This window comes from Dipteris shenzhenensis, chromosome 28, assembly GCF_047967505.1.
Source record: "Dipteris shenzhenensis isolate YYH24624 ecotype China chromosome 28, Dip_SZ_1.0, whole genome shotgun sequence".
In the NCBI taxonomy this organism is placed as follows: Eukaryota; Viridiplantae; Streptophyta; class Polypodiopsida; order Gleicheniales; family Dipteridaceae; genus Dipteris; species Dipteris shenzhenensis.
In genome coordinates this window covers 17663982-17683753 of record NC_141623.1, presented here as the reverse complement: position 1 = coordinate 17683753, position 19772 = coordinate 17663982, and the positions used below count along the sequence as shown (strand labels likewise).

General features: G+C 41.8%; 1 protein-coding gene across 1 annotated transcript; it reads left to right on the top strand.

The window, feature by feature from the left end:
* The first annotated feature begins 13089 nt into the window (after window positions 1-13089).
* LOC147883263 (BTB/POZ and MATH domain-containing protein 1-like) lies at window positions 13090-15598 on the top strand. The gene is made up of 4 exons (XM_087399220.1): window positions 13090-13785; window positions 13973-14321; window positions 14441-14711; window positions 14825-15598. Exons 1-4 carry the CDS (start codon window positions 13337-13339, stop codon window positions 15022-15024), a joined length of 1269 nt encoding a protein of 422 aa, XP_087255346.1. The 5' UTR covers window positions 13090-13336; the 3' UTR covers window positions 15025-15598.
* The last annotated feature ends 4174 nt before the right edge of the window (window positions 15599-19772 follow it).

Genomic DNA, 19772 nt, shown 5'->3' with positions numbered 1-19772 from the left:
TCAACATGTATGAGAAAAAATGAAAAAACAATAGTAGTACTAACTAAATTACTCTATTAAACTCAAGTGGATCTAATAAAAGATATGCCAACATGGTTGCTTGATGCCAAACAAAGAAATCTTTTTGCTAAAACACAAATTTGAACATCATAGTCTCCATAGAATGCTTTAGCAAACCCATTTAAAGGGGACCAAGATATAGCAATCAAAGATCCCCTTATGATGGATCAAATTATAGCTTATTTGTTTGAAGAGATTACATTGGCATGGAGCAAAGCAATTCAAGCTCTTATGGAGAGGGCACTAATATTATTGTAGAAGAGAGTGAATCAATTTTAAATATGTATCTTTATCTTGACAAAATATGAGCTGCAATAAAGAGCAAGAGCATATAGAGTATTTGAGATCAAGAGAAATAGACACAAGTGAGACAAAAACCCTTTGGGTGGCACCAAACAAGAAATGAAGATCAGGTCGTTTTAGGTAGATATCCAAATACAATCTATGGTGGAGACATTTTGAAGAAACCACAATGTAAGCAAGAAAACAAGCATGATGTATCTTCATACATGGGCAAGTAGATGAAGGAGAGCCATTAGTAGCCATGGTGAGTATGCAAGGATTGCACTTCAATTGGTAAGTGGAATAGAAGGTATCATGGAAGGAGCCATTTCCTCGATTTCTCTTTAGTCTTAAGCATTGACGTTTTCTTGTAAATTTCTCCTTGTACATATTTGTATTTTATAAGACCATATCTTGAGATGATGATAGGAATTTTGTATAGTTATGGGTCGGTTCTTGCCTCTGTTTTCTTAATATTGATATTTTCTTGTAAATTACTCTAGTGACATCTTTGAAATTTGCAAGACCATGTTTTATAATGGGGCAGCTACCCTCTCCCTTTTTCTTTTTGTGTGTCTGCGTGCATGCACATATGCATGCATGAGCATGCGTGTGCATGCACACATGCATGTGTGTGTGTGTGGGCACATGTGTGCATGCATGCGTGCATGTGTGTATGTGTGTGTGCATGCGTGGATATATTCTTATTGTTTTTTAACTTCTAAATAGATTCTATTGGGATATCAAAGGAGAACATATACATATGCTTTTATAGCACTCACATACACTTAATTTGTTCATGATCTCAATAACTTCAATGAGTATCGTAGAAGCATCAATTTTCTCACCCATATTAATTGCATTCAAACTAATATATTGGGATGACATTATAGGATTGTGACTATTTTACTACTCACAATTTTATAAGAGATGACCACCTCACTTGGTAACCTTTATATGAGGAGGAGAAAGAGGAGACAAGTTGAATATACTCTTCTTAGTGAATCCAAATTTCAGATAGGTAATTCAAAACTAGTATCCAAATAGAAAAACTAGGATTTGAAAGCCAATAATCCTACATCAAACCCAGATGACACGCAATCCTATACCACTCAGGATAGGATCTAGATATCTAATTCAAGTTTGATATGCACAAAAACTAGAATCTATCTTTGGTAGGTACCCCAACAAGATCCAGAAGGTAGGAGTTATAGGTTGGAGGGTTGGGTGGACGCAGATGAGATGTTACCCTACTAGCATCTCAGACATGTTACCCTGCTAGCATCTCATGTGACATGTTACCCTGCTAGCATTGCAAACATAAATCAAAGCACCGATTTAAGGGTTGAATAACTCATGTTTGGTAACCAAGAGCTAATCTTTGTGATTTTTTGGGGACTTATTTGAGGCATCAGTCTAAACTAACACCACCATTGTTTGCAAGATGATGATGAAGGCAACGAGCTCGACTCAATGAAGGAGGCACAACTAGATGTCAATAGTACTATTGGTGGCAGGTGTGCTAATATACAAAGCTTAGTAGCATGAAGGAGTTGCAAGTTCGAGTTTAGAGCCAACTAGCAAGAGCAACATGGAGAAGTCACACAATTATTACAAAAGGATGGATGGTGGAGTGGAATGGTGAAGGATGATGGAGTTGCATGGAAAGTCTCACAATGAGCGTCCTTTCAAAGGATGGATGGTGTAGTGTAATGGTGGAGGATGGATGGTGGAGTGGCATGGAAAGTCACACAGTGAGAGACCTTGCAAAGACAAACTTGAGTGAGCACATAGGATCCCATTAAACTCCTATGAAGAGGCATGTAATATCCACACCTTTCCTTTATAGTTGTAGCTTGAATATTGATGTATACATTTTGACGATTTTAAAAGCTTTGAAACTCCTTGATATTCATTTGCAATTAAGGTTTTAATTTTTTGTGACCTTTTGCTTTAAATTTTTCATTGATTTCCACATGTACATCATCTTCAAGTGTCTTATCATGGTACTAATAGAGTGTAGGAGCACAGAGAAGCTTTTGAGATCAAGGCCCCTAGAATAGATAATGTTGATTTCCAACATGGTTCAAATCCTTGTTGCTAGAATGCGTCATAGTCTACATCATTCTAGGTTGTGTTTCTCTTAGATTAAGGAAGCTCAATGTTTATTTGAGTGCCATGTTTTGTTGACTTAGACAAGTTTAGCTCAAGGAGGCTCTAGGTGGTTACCCATGCTCAACTTTAGGAAAACAGGGGTCCAACTAATCATTATGGAATATGAATTTCTAAAATCACTTGGTTGTTAGGGGGATCTAGTGAATCACTACCATAATGGATTTGAGACTCAAGGACATTGATAATGCTGCTAGAATAGTGACAATTGAAACAGGTATAGTTGTAATGTAGGATTGGGTAGTGCAAGAGGCAAAAGATCTTGTGTCTTCAAGACTATGGTCCTTCCTCATATAGAGTTGGTCAAGACATTAGTGGAGGATTGGAATGCTCTCCATGTGGGAGGTTTGAAGTGAATAATGAAGCTTGGATAGTTACCCTCAAGACAGATCTTCATAACATTAAGATGGAAATGGGAGATTTGGTGTAGGCCTATCCTAGGACTATATCCCCAAGGTAAAGGTGGTTAGAGATCAACCAGCTGCCACAGAGGGTTCGAAAATATAATTTTTTTAGATTGCTAGATCAACATTGGGCATGCTTCCCTAGAGCTACAAAGGGTTTATGATGACCATGACTTCGAAACAAAGATTTGTAAGAAAACAATTCAACGTCTATGCTCAACAGATAACAAGATCTCATGTGCAAGAGAGAAAAGCAGATAGTATGACTATAAAACTGATACAATAGATGGTGCTGCCTCCCAGCCATGTGCTCTTGTGAGAGAAGCTTCAATGGCATGCTAGAAACAATAGAGGACAGAGGCTGGATGCTAAGGAATCAGGGTTGCTATAGCCAGTGATGATAATGGGCTTCACGGACTTGCTCTTATATAGCCACCAGTTGTAGTCGGTTAGACTCAATTGAGAGACCGACCCAGTCGGCCCAAAACGGTCGATTTGAGGTCGGTCTCGAAATAGGCCACCGACCACACGTTAGAACCGTGGCACAGAATAGAGCAACTAACCTATGGTCATAGTTCAGCCCAGAGCCATCTGGGATCATCTGGGGCTCCAAACGGTGGGCCTCGCAACCCGAGAGTGGGCTACCTCGAATAATGCTCCATCTACCCTCAGTGCAGTCAGTCATGGGATGCCTTCCCACACTAGCATGTAGCCTAGTTGGTAGTGTGCCAAATCTATCTGAAGCTGTCCAGCCATCAAGCCACACATGGCCCCCATCTGGTGTCCAACCAGGACCTATCGGATAACCGAGCTACTCAAATGCCTTCTCCTCATATGGGGGGCTTACAAGTAGAGTTAGTTAGCTCCCGCATAGTTACACGAGAGTGGAGCATTGATATCTAACACCCCCCCTCAATGTCCACCCGCAAGTGAACTTACTTTTTTGGCCCAATGCCAAGTCGATGAAGATGCCTCTCCAGCAAGTCTCTTCCAAGAGCCTTCGTGAAGATGTCCGTAGCATTCTTTGTAGTCGGACAGTACACCAAGTCAACCTCTCCATCCATGATGAGCTCGCGTACAAAGTGATATTGAATTTCAATGTGTTTCGTGCGAGCATGGAACACAGGGTTCTTTGCAATTGCCATGCAACTGTGATTGTCACATGATAACTGTGTAGGCCTGTTTTGCACTGCACCCATGTCCCCTAAAATCCTCCTCAACCACACTGCCTCACAAGAAGCAAAACATGTTGATTTGTACTCAGCCTCGGTAGAAGAAAGAGCAATTGTGGGTTGCTTCTTGCTGACCCATGACAAAGCTCCAGATCCAAGTGAGAAATAGTAACCTGTCACTGATCTCTTGCTATCCACGTCTCCTGCCCAATCCAAGTCACAGAATCTGGTCAAGATGTTGCCCTTGGTATAGGTGATGCCATAATCAAGTGTGCCTTTGATGTATTTCAGCACCCGCATCCCTACCCTGCAATGGTTCTCTCAGGGCTTATTGGAAAACCTGCTTAGTACACCAGTCGCAAAACTGATGTCTGACCATGTGTTGCACAAGTAAATTAAACTGCCCATAAGAATTTTGTACTTCGCTTCGTCCACCAGTGGTGATGAATCCTCGTTTGAGAGCTTCACGTCAATGCCCATAGGGGTGCCAACTGTCTTGCACTAAGCCATGCCAAATGCCTTCAGTATCTCTCTAGCATACTTCAGCTGTGAGATGAAGATCTGTTTTGGCTCTTACCAAACTTCAATCCCAAAGAGAAATGCATCAGTCCGGGGTCTGTCATTTCAATCTCTCTTCCTAGCAAATGCTTTGTCTATGAGATCTTCTCTTCATGGTTCCTTGTTATGACAAGGTCGTCCACATAAAGGACCACGATCATACACCTTCTCCTTCTCTGAAGATATACAAATTTGCATCAGATGGGCTCCTCCTGAACCCATTTTACAGAAAGTAGGCATCAATCCACTGGTACCATGCTCGTGGGGCCTATTTCAGCCCATAAAGTGCCTTCTTCAGTTTATAGACTTTACCTTCTGAACTGGGGATCAAAAACCTGGTGGTTGTTCCACATATACCTCCTCCTTGAGATCTCCATTCAAAAAGGCGAATTTTACATCCATCTAAAACACGGGCCAAATTCCTTGTGCTAGTAAAGCCCAAACACTACGAATTGTGGTTAGTCGAGCTGTGGGAGCAAAAGTATCTTGATAATCAAAACCATGTACCTATGCGAATCCTTTTGCCACGAGCCGAGAGCCTTGTACTTATCCAACATGCCGTCGGACTTATACTTGGTCTTGTGCACCCACTTGGTGCCGATTACCTTTGCGTTTTGGTGGTCGATCCACAAGGTCCCAAGTGTTGTTCTTCATTATGGAGCCATATTCCGACTGCATAGCCTCCATCCACTTATCATCACCCTGTGCCTCTTCAAGACACTTGGGTTCTTCAGCACAAATCAACTCTGTCATCAAAGCGTAGTTGACCAAGTGTTCCTGCGCCCTTCTTTGCTCCTCTAATCTCTTGGACCAGCGGTGTTCGGATGATTCCTCCTCAATGGCTAGAGGTTCTCTGCTGTCCAAAAGCTACTTTACCCACTTCAGGAATGGCCGTTACCGTTGTGGTTCTGCAAGCTCTTCTTCTTCTTCTTTATCTTGAATCCTCCCAAGCACCGTTGGGGGAGTTTGGTCTGCTGTTTGTGGTTGTACTGGATGGATATCCTGGTCCTGGTTGTGTGGGAAGGAAGCATCCTCCTCCAATTGATGCGGCTGTTCTGAGAAGACCACATCGCAACTTACTATTACCTTCTTGGTAACAGGATTATAGAGACAGTAACCCTTCGCCTCTTCACTGTAGCCCAAGAAAATACACTTCCGGCTCTTCAGTTCCCATTTGGTCCTGTTAGCATTAGGGACATGCACAAAATAGTCACATCCAAAAACTCTGAAATGTGCAACTGAAGGTTTCTTACCAGAAAAGGCCTGCAGTGGAGTCATCCCATTCACAGCCTTCGTGTAGCTATGATATTGATATCTGGCACATAAAGAACATCGAACAATTGTTTTACAACTCCATCTGACTTGAGAGCAATCATACATTTTCCTTTTCCTGGACATTTTGCATCATTGCCGATTGCTACCAGGATGTCATTCCCTACCGGGTGTAGAGAGGTATACCAATCCTTCCCACTAGTCATGTGGCGTGATGCACCACTGTCAATAATCCAAGGTTCTTCCGCAGGTACATGAACTACCTCCGTGTAAATCTCCTCAATTGCTATGAACAGCTCTATTGGTACTGCCTGCGCGCTGTTGCTAGACTCTCTCTTTACTCCGTTCTTCTCATTTGCAATCTTCTTCCGACACTCATTCTGCTTGTGCCCTGCCTTGTTGCAATAGAAGCACTTGATCTTCTTCTTTCTCTTTTTATCATCAGAAGAAGATGGGTTACTAGAGTCCTTACCCTTACCTTTCTTTGATCCAGCCGAGAAAGCCGAATCTTCTCTAGTCCTCGTCTTTTGACGCATCTCCTCCTCCAAAAGCATCGCGCTGAAATCCTCAAAGTTGAGGGGTAGATTTCTGTTATGCATATTCAGTATCATAACAAGACCGTCGTACTTTGGTGGGAGAATCCATATGAACCTTCATGCTAGATTCTCGCTGGTGTAGGTGATGCCAATCGCAGTCATCTGATCGCATAGATTCTTCACCATGGTGATGAACTTCTCTGCCGTTTTAGACTCAGACAATTTCTCATTCGCGCGTTGAGTCTCCAGATTCTGAATCCGTGTCTGATTCGTGGTCTCGTATTGATTTTTCAAGACCATCCATGCCTCCTCCGTTGTGGTGACATGTTGAATTAATGCCATGATAGAATCACTTACACTGCAGACAATAGAACATAATGCATCTGCATTTCTTCTTGTCCATGCGAGAATCTCATCCACAGTTGGTACTATCTGTTCTGGATTCGGTCTCGCAACCGGCTTCAGGTCCACCCCAGTAGCAGTATTCCAAATCTCGTATGCGCTTAGGATGGTCTTCATCTTGAACTTCCAGAGTGGATAGTCAGTGCCATCCAACTTTTCGCTTTCGCCAAACAGTGGGATTCGTAGTCTTGCAGGCTGGGCCATCTCTCACAATCTGCTCGCAAACAGAGACACACTACCAAATCTTCTTGCTAGAGCCCAAGCTCTAATACCATGTAAGAAAACAATACAACGTCTGTGCTCAACAAATAATAGGATCTCGTATGCAAGAGAGAAAAGTAGATAGTATGGAGAATCAAAAATTTGATTATTGTAAAACTGATACAATAGATGGCACTGCCTCCCAGCCATGCGCTCCTATGAGAGAAGCTTCGATGGCATGCTGGAAACAATAGAGGACGGAGGCTGGATGCTAAGGAATCAGGGTTGCTGTAGCCAGTGATGATAATGGGCTTCACGGGCTTGCTCTTATATAGCCACCAATTGTAGTCGATTAGACTCAATTGGGAGACCGACCCATTCCGCCTAGCCGACTGGAGGTTGGTAGGCCACTGACCACATGTTAGAATAGTGGCACAGAATAAAGCAATTGATCTACGATCACCGTTCGGCCCAGAGCCATCCGGGATCATCTGGGGCTCCAAACGAGCCTCGCAACTCGAGAGTGGGCTGCCCCAAGAAATGTTCTGTCTACCCTCAGTGCGGTCAGTCATGGGATGCCTTCCCACACTAGCATGTAGCCTAGTTGGTAGTGTGCCAACTCTATGTGAAGTCGTCCAGCCATCAGGCCACACATGGCCCCCATCTGGTGTCCAAACCTGGACCTACCGGATAACCGAGCTACTCAAATGTCTTCTCCTCATATGGGGGGCTTACAAGTAGAGTTAGTTGGCTCCCACGTAGTTACACGAGAGTGGAGCATTGATATCTAACAAGATCAGCATCGATTATGTTAGAAGATTTAGGTCCATTGCTCTTGCAATAAGGGAATGGGAGAAGAAACTTGAAAATATAGAGACCATTCCATCATCGCAAAAGGATATGACAAAGGAAGACCCAAGAATAGCAAGCCAGATGAGTATTCAAGGTTAGAAAAGATTAGATCTGACAAGAAGCAGAAATCAACTACATCAAATCAATACATTTCTCAAACATAAACAAAGTAGATCTAGAAAAGGTAGAGTCAAAACGGTCATCAAGGAGGACCAATTTGTTGACTAGGTGATGGAAAGGTATTTTGCACTCTTGATAACTTGGGTGAAAATTGGTTTGCAAGTGGTGCACCCAAGCACATGTCAAAGAATTAGGAGAGGCTCTAGACCATTGCCATATTTCAGATCTAATGTCACCACGAGTGCGACAACCAAAGCTATCCCAACAAGGGAATCAAAATCGTGCCATTCAAGCCCAACATCAAACAAGAGAAAGTACTTAGGGAGGTACTTTATGTCCTAGATCTATGCATTGAGAACTTGTTCTTTATGAGCCAACTAGTAAGGAATGGGATTAATGTGGTCTTGATTGAAGATGCAGTTATCATGTAGCCCAAATCCATAAATACAGTGATTGCAAAAAGGTAGAGGAGGAGGCCTCTATAAAATCAGTGTAGAGATCCTTAGATGGGGATCCATGTACTTACTCACATTCATCAACAACTATGACCAAGCTTGTCAAAGATTCTATTATTTTAAAGAACATTTGTAGGATGGGCAATAGGCTAACTTAGTTTAATGAGTGCATGGACAGATGGAGGAACTCTAACTCAAATTTTGTAGGGTACCTATATACAACCCATAAACTATCAAAAGGTTTTGTGAAACCATAGAGTATAGCCATAATCTATTGCATTTAGTGATGATGTATCAAAAGGACATGTTTCTATCCTATAATATTAATGATCTCTATTTATATGAGATTGTAATTATTTTGCACTTTTAGTTTACTACCTAGCTATTTATTGCAAGTTCTATCCTCCATATGAATATTATAGAAATCTAGATCACATGAAATTTAGTACTGAACAAAAAGGACAGCACAAATGTGATCATGATCATGCTTAAACTAAGCATATGAGTTTTTGAACCCATAGTTTCCTAAAGATAAGCGAAAATTACTCATAGCAAAGATAGCCATATTTTGTTTATAGCCTATGTTTGGAGACAAAGATATGTATAGTTCTTATTCATTGTAAGGTACCTAACAAATACACTTGGTATAAAATATTCTAAGCGGTAAAAATTCAAAAATTTGGAGACCTAAACTTGGAGACAAAAATATGTAAAGTTCTTGTTCTTTGTAAGATACCTAACAATTACAATCCATACGCAATCTTATGAGAGGTTAAAGCTCAACTTTGTTGTCATGGAAATATGAGATTGTACATGGTTACAATGGATGATACATGTGATACCACTTCTTTTTTGGCTAGGGATTTTTACCCTTATACCATATTCTACAAGGCTTAGGAAATTTTAACAGACTTGTCTAATTTCTTCACATCATAATTGTGTATTGATAATGGTGCCAAATTGCTCTCATTAATGGGTGGCGACACTCGACAATTCACAAAACTCCTAATAAGTAGATTCAAAATAAGCGAAAGCACATACAAGTGATTGGGCCTTATCCTGTGAGAAGTTAAAGCCCAACTTTGTTGTCATGGAAATATGGGATTTCTATGTTATAACGGATGACATATGTAATACCACCTCTTTCTTGGCTAGGGATTTTTACCCTTATACCATATCCTACAAGGCTTAGGGAATGTTAACAGACTTGAATTCTAATTTCTTCACATCATAAGTGTGTATTGATAATGGTGCCAAATTGTTCTCATCAATGCATTGGTGGCAACATTAAGCAATTTACAAAACTCTAATAAGTAGATTCAGAATAAGTGAAAGCACATACAAGTGATTGGGCCTTATCTTTAACACTCACAACTTTTGACAAGGGTAGATTGGGTAGATAACGAAAACTAGAATACCACACCATATATGAACTCATGGCCAAAAGATATAAAAAAACTAACAACTTTTAAGTTAACAAGGGTAGATTGGGTAGATAACAAAAACTAAAATACCACACCATATATGAACTCATGGCCAAAAGATATAAGGCAAAGTCATGGCATGATCATTGCATTTTTATCCTTTTGTGATATCGATAAAATCTTATAATGGATCCAATGTTTGGTTTGATCATTATGCAAACCAAGGAAGAATGTCAAACAAATAGCTATGTAATTATTATAGCAAGGAAGTACCTTGAAAATAGGAAGTCAAGTTTAGAACAAATTTGGCATTTTGTCAAACACAATCTAAGCCGGTTATATATGGTTGTTTAATTGTATCAATAGATCCTTGTGTGCCCCTTTATTGCTTGAATGAGTCTTATTAATTGTAAGAGGGATGAATTGAGGTAAGAGAAGGGGGTGGGAAGATATAAAGCATGACATGTAAGAGCATATAAGGGAAACGGATAATGGATTGGGTGATTTGAAAACCTTAATGTAGAGAGCAAGTGATCTAGGGTCGTAAACTTTATCTAGACATCATCCACATGGTTATATCAGGATATATTGACTCCTTTGGCCCATAAATATACAACTTTGATAGATAAGTTATCTTTGATTATCACTAAGACACCATTAAGTGTGGAAGTATGGATTATTTAAGAATTTCACATTCTATGGGGATACCAAGCTTGAGGATGGTCTGTGTGTGAGAAAACCACTTGATGAGGAGATATTTACTCACATGTCATATCAGGCTAGGAGTTATGATGTCAGTACTAATACAATAAATTCAAAGTGAGAGACACTTACAAATAGGAAGGTCAATCTGTCTAAATAAAGGTTATCACCTTGTGGTGTCATCCTTTGGCTTTTACAAGTAGAAATTTGGAGACAATACTACTAGGTGTCGTTTTTAAAAATAGGATGAAATTGATAATGCCACTAAAACCATGGGAGTCTTACTTATGCAAGATTATGGATCCTTAGTTAATGCTCTATAATCTCCATGGTCCTTACATGGCTTCTTTTCAATGACAAGATAAATTCCCACATGTATGGGATTTTTGGAAAGATCCTTGGGAGGGTGTCAACCTTAAAGTAGTAGCTACTAGTGAGCATGGTTATATCAATCATGTAGCAATCAAACCTATAGTGCATGTGTTACTCTAAGGTGGTTAGTGAGAATTCTTCCCATAAGTTGGTCTCACACATCCACCCTTCCCCTCCATCAGATGGAGGAACAATACGATAGAGCCAACGACCATGATGGTGGGGAGGTCCATGCGTGGATTGAGAACCTAAGCAATTGATGGTTTGACATTCAATTTGTAGCAATCTTATGTGTTGTTTGACAAGACTAGCTTTGTGTGTCATAATATTGGCAAAGACATAACAATACGTAACAACATAAAGTGCTTCATCACAAAAGCAAGGCCATTTGCGAGTGAGCTCACCATGTGTGCATAAATATGGGGCAAAGTGCACCATCAACCCTATCAAAAAGAGTATTGTGATTACATGATGATGTCATGGGTTTGATTCCTTCTCCCTTTCGTACACAAGGCATAGTGATGGATTTCTTGGTGAACATGGGTTTACAACATGGCAGTTTTGAACACATTATAGTGATTTTTTGGCTTGATTTTTGGATTGTCAAAATATGTGGCTCAGCGTTGGAGTTTAGTTCTCAAGTTTGGTTTTTTCACTTAAATCCTAACATCATGAGATTGAAACATCCCCCTAGTAATAGCTTATAGATACTCTTGGGGGTTTGTATGTGCGGGAGGAGCACGCACTTGCTCTCAAGAGAAGGTGGCATGCCCTCTTGTAGGGGCTGCATTTGGGCCATTGTAAGATTTGAAAGGGAGTTTAAAAAATGATCTAACACAGTTATAGTAGCGAAGTTATGTCTCCTCCTTTAAAAAGTCATAGTAAGGGCAGATGTAAATCGATCGTATGCAATAATAAATCGATCAAAGTTCTATCTCCTCCTTGAAAAAGTCATGGTAAGTGCAGATGTAAATTGATCGTATGCAATAATAACCTTATGTCTATGAATGACTATGCCAATATCAAAATTCCATTTGTATAGTAGGTTGTGCTTCTATTAAGATTCATGCCCTACTCTCCAAATCCATTTTGGTCAAAGCCACTCAAACCCTTGCACTTAATGTTTGTGGGCACCCCAAGGAAACACACTTTGTACAATGTGAACTTACTAGGTGGCGGTTTACCAATGAATAGACTTAAGCATATGTACAAGGCGAATAGTCTATGACGAGTTCAAGAACCTTAACACAACTGTTAATATGATGGGTTAGAGAACCTTAATGTAACCCTAAACATCCATGGCCAAACTCCAAATTGGCCATGCCTAAAACATATATAAGACGGTGTGGATATGCTCCCTTGATATTGTCATCCTACCTAAGAGAGCTAGGAGGATGAAAAAGACACACGTATCGTCAAGGTTTGTGGTTGATAGAAATAAATCTTGGTAGTACATGTTTCGGCTTTTGTTTCCAAGAAGATGACATCTGTGATCTTGCACGTTTGTACATCGGTTGTACATCATTGTTGTCTAGCCTAGAAGATCAGCAAAAAGTCATGGTCGAGCTACCTGGAGGGTCACCATAATGTTGACTTGCTCGAAAATTAATGGTTAACATATGCCCTCATGTGGGCACTAGATTGAAGTCCAGGAAATGGCACATGGTTGGCAATTCAAGTCATGATTGAGTCGCTGATGTGCTCGAAGACTACTGGTTAAGATATGCCTCATGTGGGCATTGGATGTGGTAGGGGGGGGGCTATGGGAAGGCCTCTGTCACACACACATATCTAATGGGCGTTGCAGTTGTAGCTCCGTCCGCCCTGGCTGCAGCCTCTCTTTGGAGGGGAGGAAGCGGGCCGGATGTGGACGACTAGCCAGGAGGCTGAAATATGGTGGCTTTGGATTGGGGCGGGCGGGAAGTGGGAAGGCCGGGGGGTGGTAGAGGTGGGGCTGTGGAGGGATGGAGTGGGATGGGTTCGTGGGAGGGGGGGGGGGAGGGAGGGTTATGGGGGAAGGGACTTGGGGGGGGGTATATAAAGGCAGGGGATGTGCAGTAAAAATTCATTCATTCATTAATTCTTTCATGTTGTGGTTGGAGAAGAAGAGCAAAAGAAGAAGAAGAGCAGAGCCAAAGAAGCACAGAGGAACAATAGAAGAAACCGACCTCTAAGAAGAAGAAGACGAAGAAGAACAGAGTTCATCATGGCTATGGTCGCCTCTTGACAATTTTCCCTTTCCCTTCTTCTCCCTTTCCCTTCCCCCCTTCCAGATCTTGCCTCCCCCCATGCCTCCCCTCCTCCTTTCCCCTTAACCCTCCCCTTCCCTCCCCTCCCCTCCCCTCCCTCCCCATGGCTCGCATCCCCCTCGCCCTTCAAGCCGGTGCTGCCGGTTCCTGCACCGCCGCCTCTTCTTCCCGCTCCGCTGGTTCCCCCGCCGTTAGCTCTTCCTCTTCCTCGAGATCCGTCACGCAGACCGTTAATGGCTCGCACCATTTTAAAATCGATGGATATTCTCTGGCCAAGGGGATGGGAGTTGGAAAATACATTGCTAGCGAGACTTTCACCGTTGGAGGATACCAGTGGGCCGTCTACTTCTACCCGGATGGCAAGAATGCGGAGGATAACTCGCTGTATGTGTCTGTTTTTATTGCGCTCGCAAGCGAAGGAACCGACGTTAGGGCGCTCTTTGAATTGACTCTACTCGATCAGAGCGGCAAAGGCAAGCACAAGGTGCACAGCCATTTCGATCGGTCCTTGGAAAGCGGCCCTTACACATTGAAATACCGAGGCAGCATGTGGTGCGTATCGTTTACGATGTTGAATTTTGTGGCTCAGTTTGCTTGCACAGAATGCATATGTTTCATGTGATGTATGGCTGTTCGATAATTGCTCTTTACATACCTAGCTTGTACAGTATTTCCATTTCCTAAGCATCTTGACCGGAAAACCTAGCGCTCATTTTGATTAATTTGCTTGCGTGGTTAGGGGCTACAAGCGTTTTTTCAGGAGAGCTGTCCTTGAGGCATCGGATTTTATAAAGGACGACAGCCTTGCAATAACCTGCACTGTGGGTGTGGTGGTTTCGGCCACGCAAGGACCAAAGCTATTTTCTATCCCTGTTCCGGACACTAATCTAGGGCTTCATTTTGGGGAACTTTTGGAGAGTGGTGTAAACCATGATATTGCATTTGAACTAGATGGTGAGACCTTCCCTGCGCACAAGCTGGTACTTGCTGCACGGTCTCCTGTATTTAAGGCACAGTTGTTTGGTCCCATGCGAGAAAGGGATTCAGACATCATTCCAGTTGAAGACATGGAAGCACCTGTTTTCAAGGTAAATCCTTGCTGTGAATGTGATGCGTGGCTGTTTGCATCTGTTATTAGATGGGACCTTCGTTTCCTGCCTTTTTTTAATGTTAAGATTGATTGTTCTTTTTATTGTGGAGCTTTCAGGCAATGCTGCATTTTATCTATAGAGATTCTTTTCCAGAGGACAGTGAGTTGTCAGGATCATCCTCTGCATCAGCATCTACAATGATGGCTCAGCATCTGCTAGCTGCAGCAGATCGGTATGGCTTGGATCGTCTACGGCTGCTCTGTGAATCAAAGTTATGTAATGAAGTCACTGTTGATACTGTGGCCACCACACTTGCCTTAGCAGAGCAGCACCATTCTCCACAGCTGAAAGCTGTCTGTTTGAAGTTCGTTGCTGCTAATCTTGCAGGTCTGTATCGTATTTAACTTTGGCAGGAAAGAGTGCAGACTTTACTAATTTTTTACTATGTTATAATAGTTCACTGGCATTCATAATCACATCTGTGGATGGTCTTTTGACAGCGGTGCTCCAGTCTGAGGGTTACGAGCACTTGCGAGAGAGCTGCCCTTCTTTGCAGTGTGAGCTGCTGAAAACTGTTGCTGGCGTGGAAGAAGATGCAGGAGTAGGGATACCAGCTGTTGTGAATCGGAAGTCTGCAGGTGGTATTACTGTGCTTGACGGATCTGATGCCAATGGCAGACGAGTTAGGCAACGGACTTAGCGGTGGAAAACTTTGGGTGGGCTCAGTTATGGATGGACGAGTGGCTACCTTCACAGGTTTGCAAGCCTTCATCTGTTTTGGGAAGTTCATTTTTACGTAAAGAGCTCTGGAAAGTTGGAACACCTGCTTCTTGGCTGCAAAAGTTCATTGCCTATTCCATTATCTAGAGCAGATCCTCTTTTCTGGCTCCTTGATGGAAAGACACTCAAGTCTTACAATATTGAAAAGGGGGGTTTGTCTGAGCACATGCAGTTGGTTTTTGCTTTTGTACAAGCAGCCTTGATTGTATGTTGCTTTGCTTACAACGTTGTGTACGATGTTTGACGGAGGCTTTCTGTAGAGCCTTTCTGCTTTTTGGCAGCACATGAATATGTTGTGCCTGAAAATGTCAGAGATATCTTGAACGCTTGTACCTTGATTGCCTTCAGCTAGATGAGGTCTGTGCTTGAATACATGGCATCGCTTCTGTAATCTCACAATGATATAAGTAACTGTACGTACTCCAGGACATGTGGATGCGTCAAGAACATCTATAATCTTTGCTGTGCCAGCAAATACAGAGCAAAATTCTACCTGTTCGAGTGTTTTAATTCTTAAATGAAAATAATTTTCACTGGTCGCATTTATTGAGAAGCTTGAAGTTCTGCACCCACCAGCCTGTTGACACACTCAGCTTGGGTGTTTTCGGAGTAGAATTTAACACTTCCACCTGTTGACACAATTTAATTATGTAATTGTAATTTTGAAAGTTTTGATTCGTGAGTGCTTCCACATGATAATAATACGTCGGCAAAATGCAGTGTTAATCTACAAATGGTTGTGCTTAGTCAATCCACAGTGTTTTTTATGCTTTGTGGATCCATGAATGTTGTGTGTTTTTCTGTTGGCCCTGTTGTGCAACTAAGGGAGGGCCTTGACAGTTTGGTTTAAAGAGTTATGTGCAGTTTCTATATTAGACCTGCTGTGGCTCGATGTAAAATGAAGGTTTTTTGGTACTGCTGGCTGTGACATGACTTATTCGAAAATCATTCATGCCATTGGGATTTGAATTGCTTCACTAATAGTGCACGTGACCCATGACGGATGTGGAGCACTTTTCATTCATTAATATAAGTAACTACTACATCATGAATACAAAGAGGATTACTAGCTCTTGAGCAAGCAGGAACGTTCCTTTGTTCAGTCTACAAAATGGCAAGCTTGCCATGCAATAAAGAATTTCCTGTTTGCTCCCTTTTCCAAATCAGCTCCCTCTGTCAAGTCTTAAAACGAATTTCTTCTTTCTTGTTCTATTTTGTTGTGTATTTGTCTTTCTTGCCACAAATGTAGCTAGCTTGGCACAGAGCTGTTCTTGTGCTGACATTGCGAGTATAGGATCTTCACCGTATCATATACCTTCTGATTTTCTGTTGCAAAAAGGGTCCATTATGAGTCTAAAACAATATTTTGTAGATGGGTGATGTGCTTACTTTGGTGCCACGGAAGACATGGAAAATTCTTTCAAACTTCAATTTTAATCTGTTGCAACAGCATAATTTGTTGCCTTCAAGCTTGCAAGTAGGCCTTCTACGTCCAGCTTATGTTCCAAATTTGAGCATTTGACTTGCTCACTTTTGTTTGGAGGCTTAGGACCTTTCTTCCTGAATAGAAGTTGTTTCTAGATCCACTAGACAGGGCCTCCGTTTATTGCTAGATCTTGGAAGCCATCACCGAGTAATCTGTATAAATAATTTAAGTGTTTATGCAGTCTTTGAATAGGGCATATCAAAGAAAGTGGTAGCAGTGGTCTATACATTTTCTTGGATAGGTGCAAATGAAATTTGCAACAGGTCCCTATTTTGTAATTTCAGCACAAAATGAATAGTTATGGGGTTCTATCTCAGAATTATGAATATGAATGTTCTATCTCATAATTGTGAATGTGAATGAACGCAATTGGTGGTTGCCACTGTTTTGCTAACACATCATTTTCTAGTCCTTGTTTTTAGTTGTTGAGGTTCCATTATGTAGTGGTATCAATTCCTTCTTGGCTGAGGAACCATGTGATCTCTCTCTCTCTCTCTCTCTCTCTCTCTCTCTCTCTCTCACACGCACACACACACACACACGCTTGCCCTACATGCCTGTGCTTGCTCGCTTGCCCACATCCGCCTGCCTGCACACCATGTGCACATGCGTGCACCAATCTTTGGAACAATAAAAGGTAGTCTTTCTTGGACTACTAGGCTAATATGAGTTTGCCATTTGAGGTGCAATAATATGCTTAAGGTGCCATAAATTCTTGCCCCATAATGCTTGCCATTTGCTTCCCCCCCCCCCTCCCCCACATACAATTCTTTTTTCTTTTTGATACATTGAAAGAATAGTTGCTTAAAATTATTTTTCTATTGATTCATGCTCTTTGTTGTGGTTACATGGTATTAGTTGTCGATTGTGGTTTTATATGGCCCTCTCCCTTGGGCAGATATATCAATCTCTTCTGAGCAAATCATTAAATAGAGGCCCTTAGCGTACCCAAAATAATATTCTTGTTTTAGTTCTAGAGTGGGAGTGTGAGTGGGGTGGGGTGAAAAAGGCACAAGAGCCCAAAAAAAGGACAAGGACATGTGTCAAGGGCATTTAAGGGTTGTTCACTATAAAAGGGGCATCTAAGGGCCTTAGTATTTTCATGCATCTTGAGCCGCCTCTACCTTGTGCCTCTCTCGCCTCTGTCTCGCTCTCTTCGTCCCTCTTGCTCTCTTCTCATTGGATGAGGACTTGGTCGCAAAAAGAAAAGATAAGTATTTTTTTAGTAAAAAAATTGTGCTTGGGTATTAATCTCAATAGTAATCATGCTATGTATATACATGCATTTTGCGCTTTTTTAAGACGTACGCATGTGTGGTGATTGTAAGTCTGTGACTGGTTCTCGCGGTGAGATTGGCACATGATGCTTCATAGGGATCCATTCAATGTGATATCGTCTTCTTGTCCCCCCCTAGAGCACTAAGGATCGCCCATTGTATCTAGTAAGTCAGCCCCAAAAAGACTTGCTCTTCGGTGGGCGGTGTTAGTAATTAGCCTTGGTATGTCCTCGTAGGCTAGTCTTAGGACTCAGTCAACCCTGACGTTGACTTCATTGGTCAACCACTTCGGGCCATATAGGCCACCTCTTTGTACTTTCTCATTATCAATTTGCAACTACTCACGTTTGCTTTAGTTGCTGCTGTTAGAAATCAACCAACAAAGGGTATGCATGGCGGAAGACTGATAGAATAGCCCAGGAGCTCACGCAGTGTGTGTGGTCAATGGAATCACAAACTTCTTAACTTAGCTTCAAATAGATGTGGAGACTAGTAAATAGACATTTAGTTTGGGCCAAATGGTTGAACCAACTGGAAAACGTGAGCATAGTTTTAGCTAGGAGATAGTTTGCCTTGGGAGGAAAACGAGGGCAAGGAGCATAGCCCAATCCAGTTTCGGGTTAAGAAGGACCTTGAAAATCTAGGCCACTACCAATTTTGCCGCCGCTTGCTTTATGTTAATCACTCCTAGCCCCCTTTCACTCTTTGGTCGAGTGCAAAAATCCCATCTTACCTTGGAGATTCTACTATAGCCTCCCCATAGAAAGGACCTACATTTAGCGATCAGTTTATCAAGTCCCGCTTAGCTAGGGTGCCAGCAAGACAAGTAAAAGATAGTTATGGGGTAAAGGCAATGATTAAGTACCAGCATCCTTCTTCCCACCAAGCTGGATTGAAAACCTCTCCCCTTTTCCAGTTTTGTGCTGAACCTGTTAAGTACCCATTCCCATCTCTCCTTCATTGACACCTTGAACCCCATGGGTATGCCAAGCAGTCTGAAAACAGTGCCTTTTTGGATTAGTTGTTGACAGCCTAGCTGATCCAGCTCAAACTTGAGCTTTTCCATTGCCCGTGCAATATCCAGTTTTTCTATGATTGATGAAAGAACCAGAAGCTAAATAATAAGTTTCCAGGCATTCCATGACTTCTCTCACGTCACATGTGGGCATAAGATTGGTGTCATCCGCAAATTGCTACATCACCATCTGCTTATCATTGGGCAACTCAATTCCTTTTAATTAGCCCTCAGTAGTTTTTTCTATGAGTAGCCAGCCCAACGAGTCTACAGCTATAGCATATAGGAGAGGGGCGATGGGGCAGCCTTGCCTAATTGATATTCTCAAGTGAAAAGGTGAAGACATCTCACCATTGATGCACACCACCTTGGCTGTGGCATTGAACAATAGCAGTTTGATCGTGGCGATGAAATTTGGTCCCAGGCCCACGTATATCAAGGATTCTAGAAGAAAGGTCCAATCAAGCCTATCATAGGCTTTATCAAAGTCTATTTTGATGAAGCAAATGTCTTGCCTAGACTCCCTAGCATGCTCACATCCTTCCTAGATATTCACAGTAGCCTCTAGGAGGTGTCTCCCTTTTATGAGTCCCTTCTGTTCTTGTAAAATCCATCTATCCATCTTGTTCTTAATTCTTAGTGCTAGTGCCTTGGCATATATTTTGTAACTGTAGTTAAGCATCGTCAGAGGTCTCCAGTTCTTTATTAAATCTTTTCTTCCATCTGGAATAAGTTTAACTATTTTGCTGTTTAGGTGATCAGGGAGAGAGGAAGTGGATATACTTTCTTGCCATACCTCTAGAAGTCTGGGGCCTATCCAATCCCAAAAGACCTTGTAGAATTCTATGGGTAAGCTATCCTCTCTAGGAGTTTTGCCATGAAATTGCTTC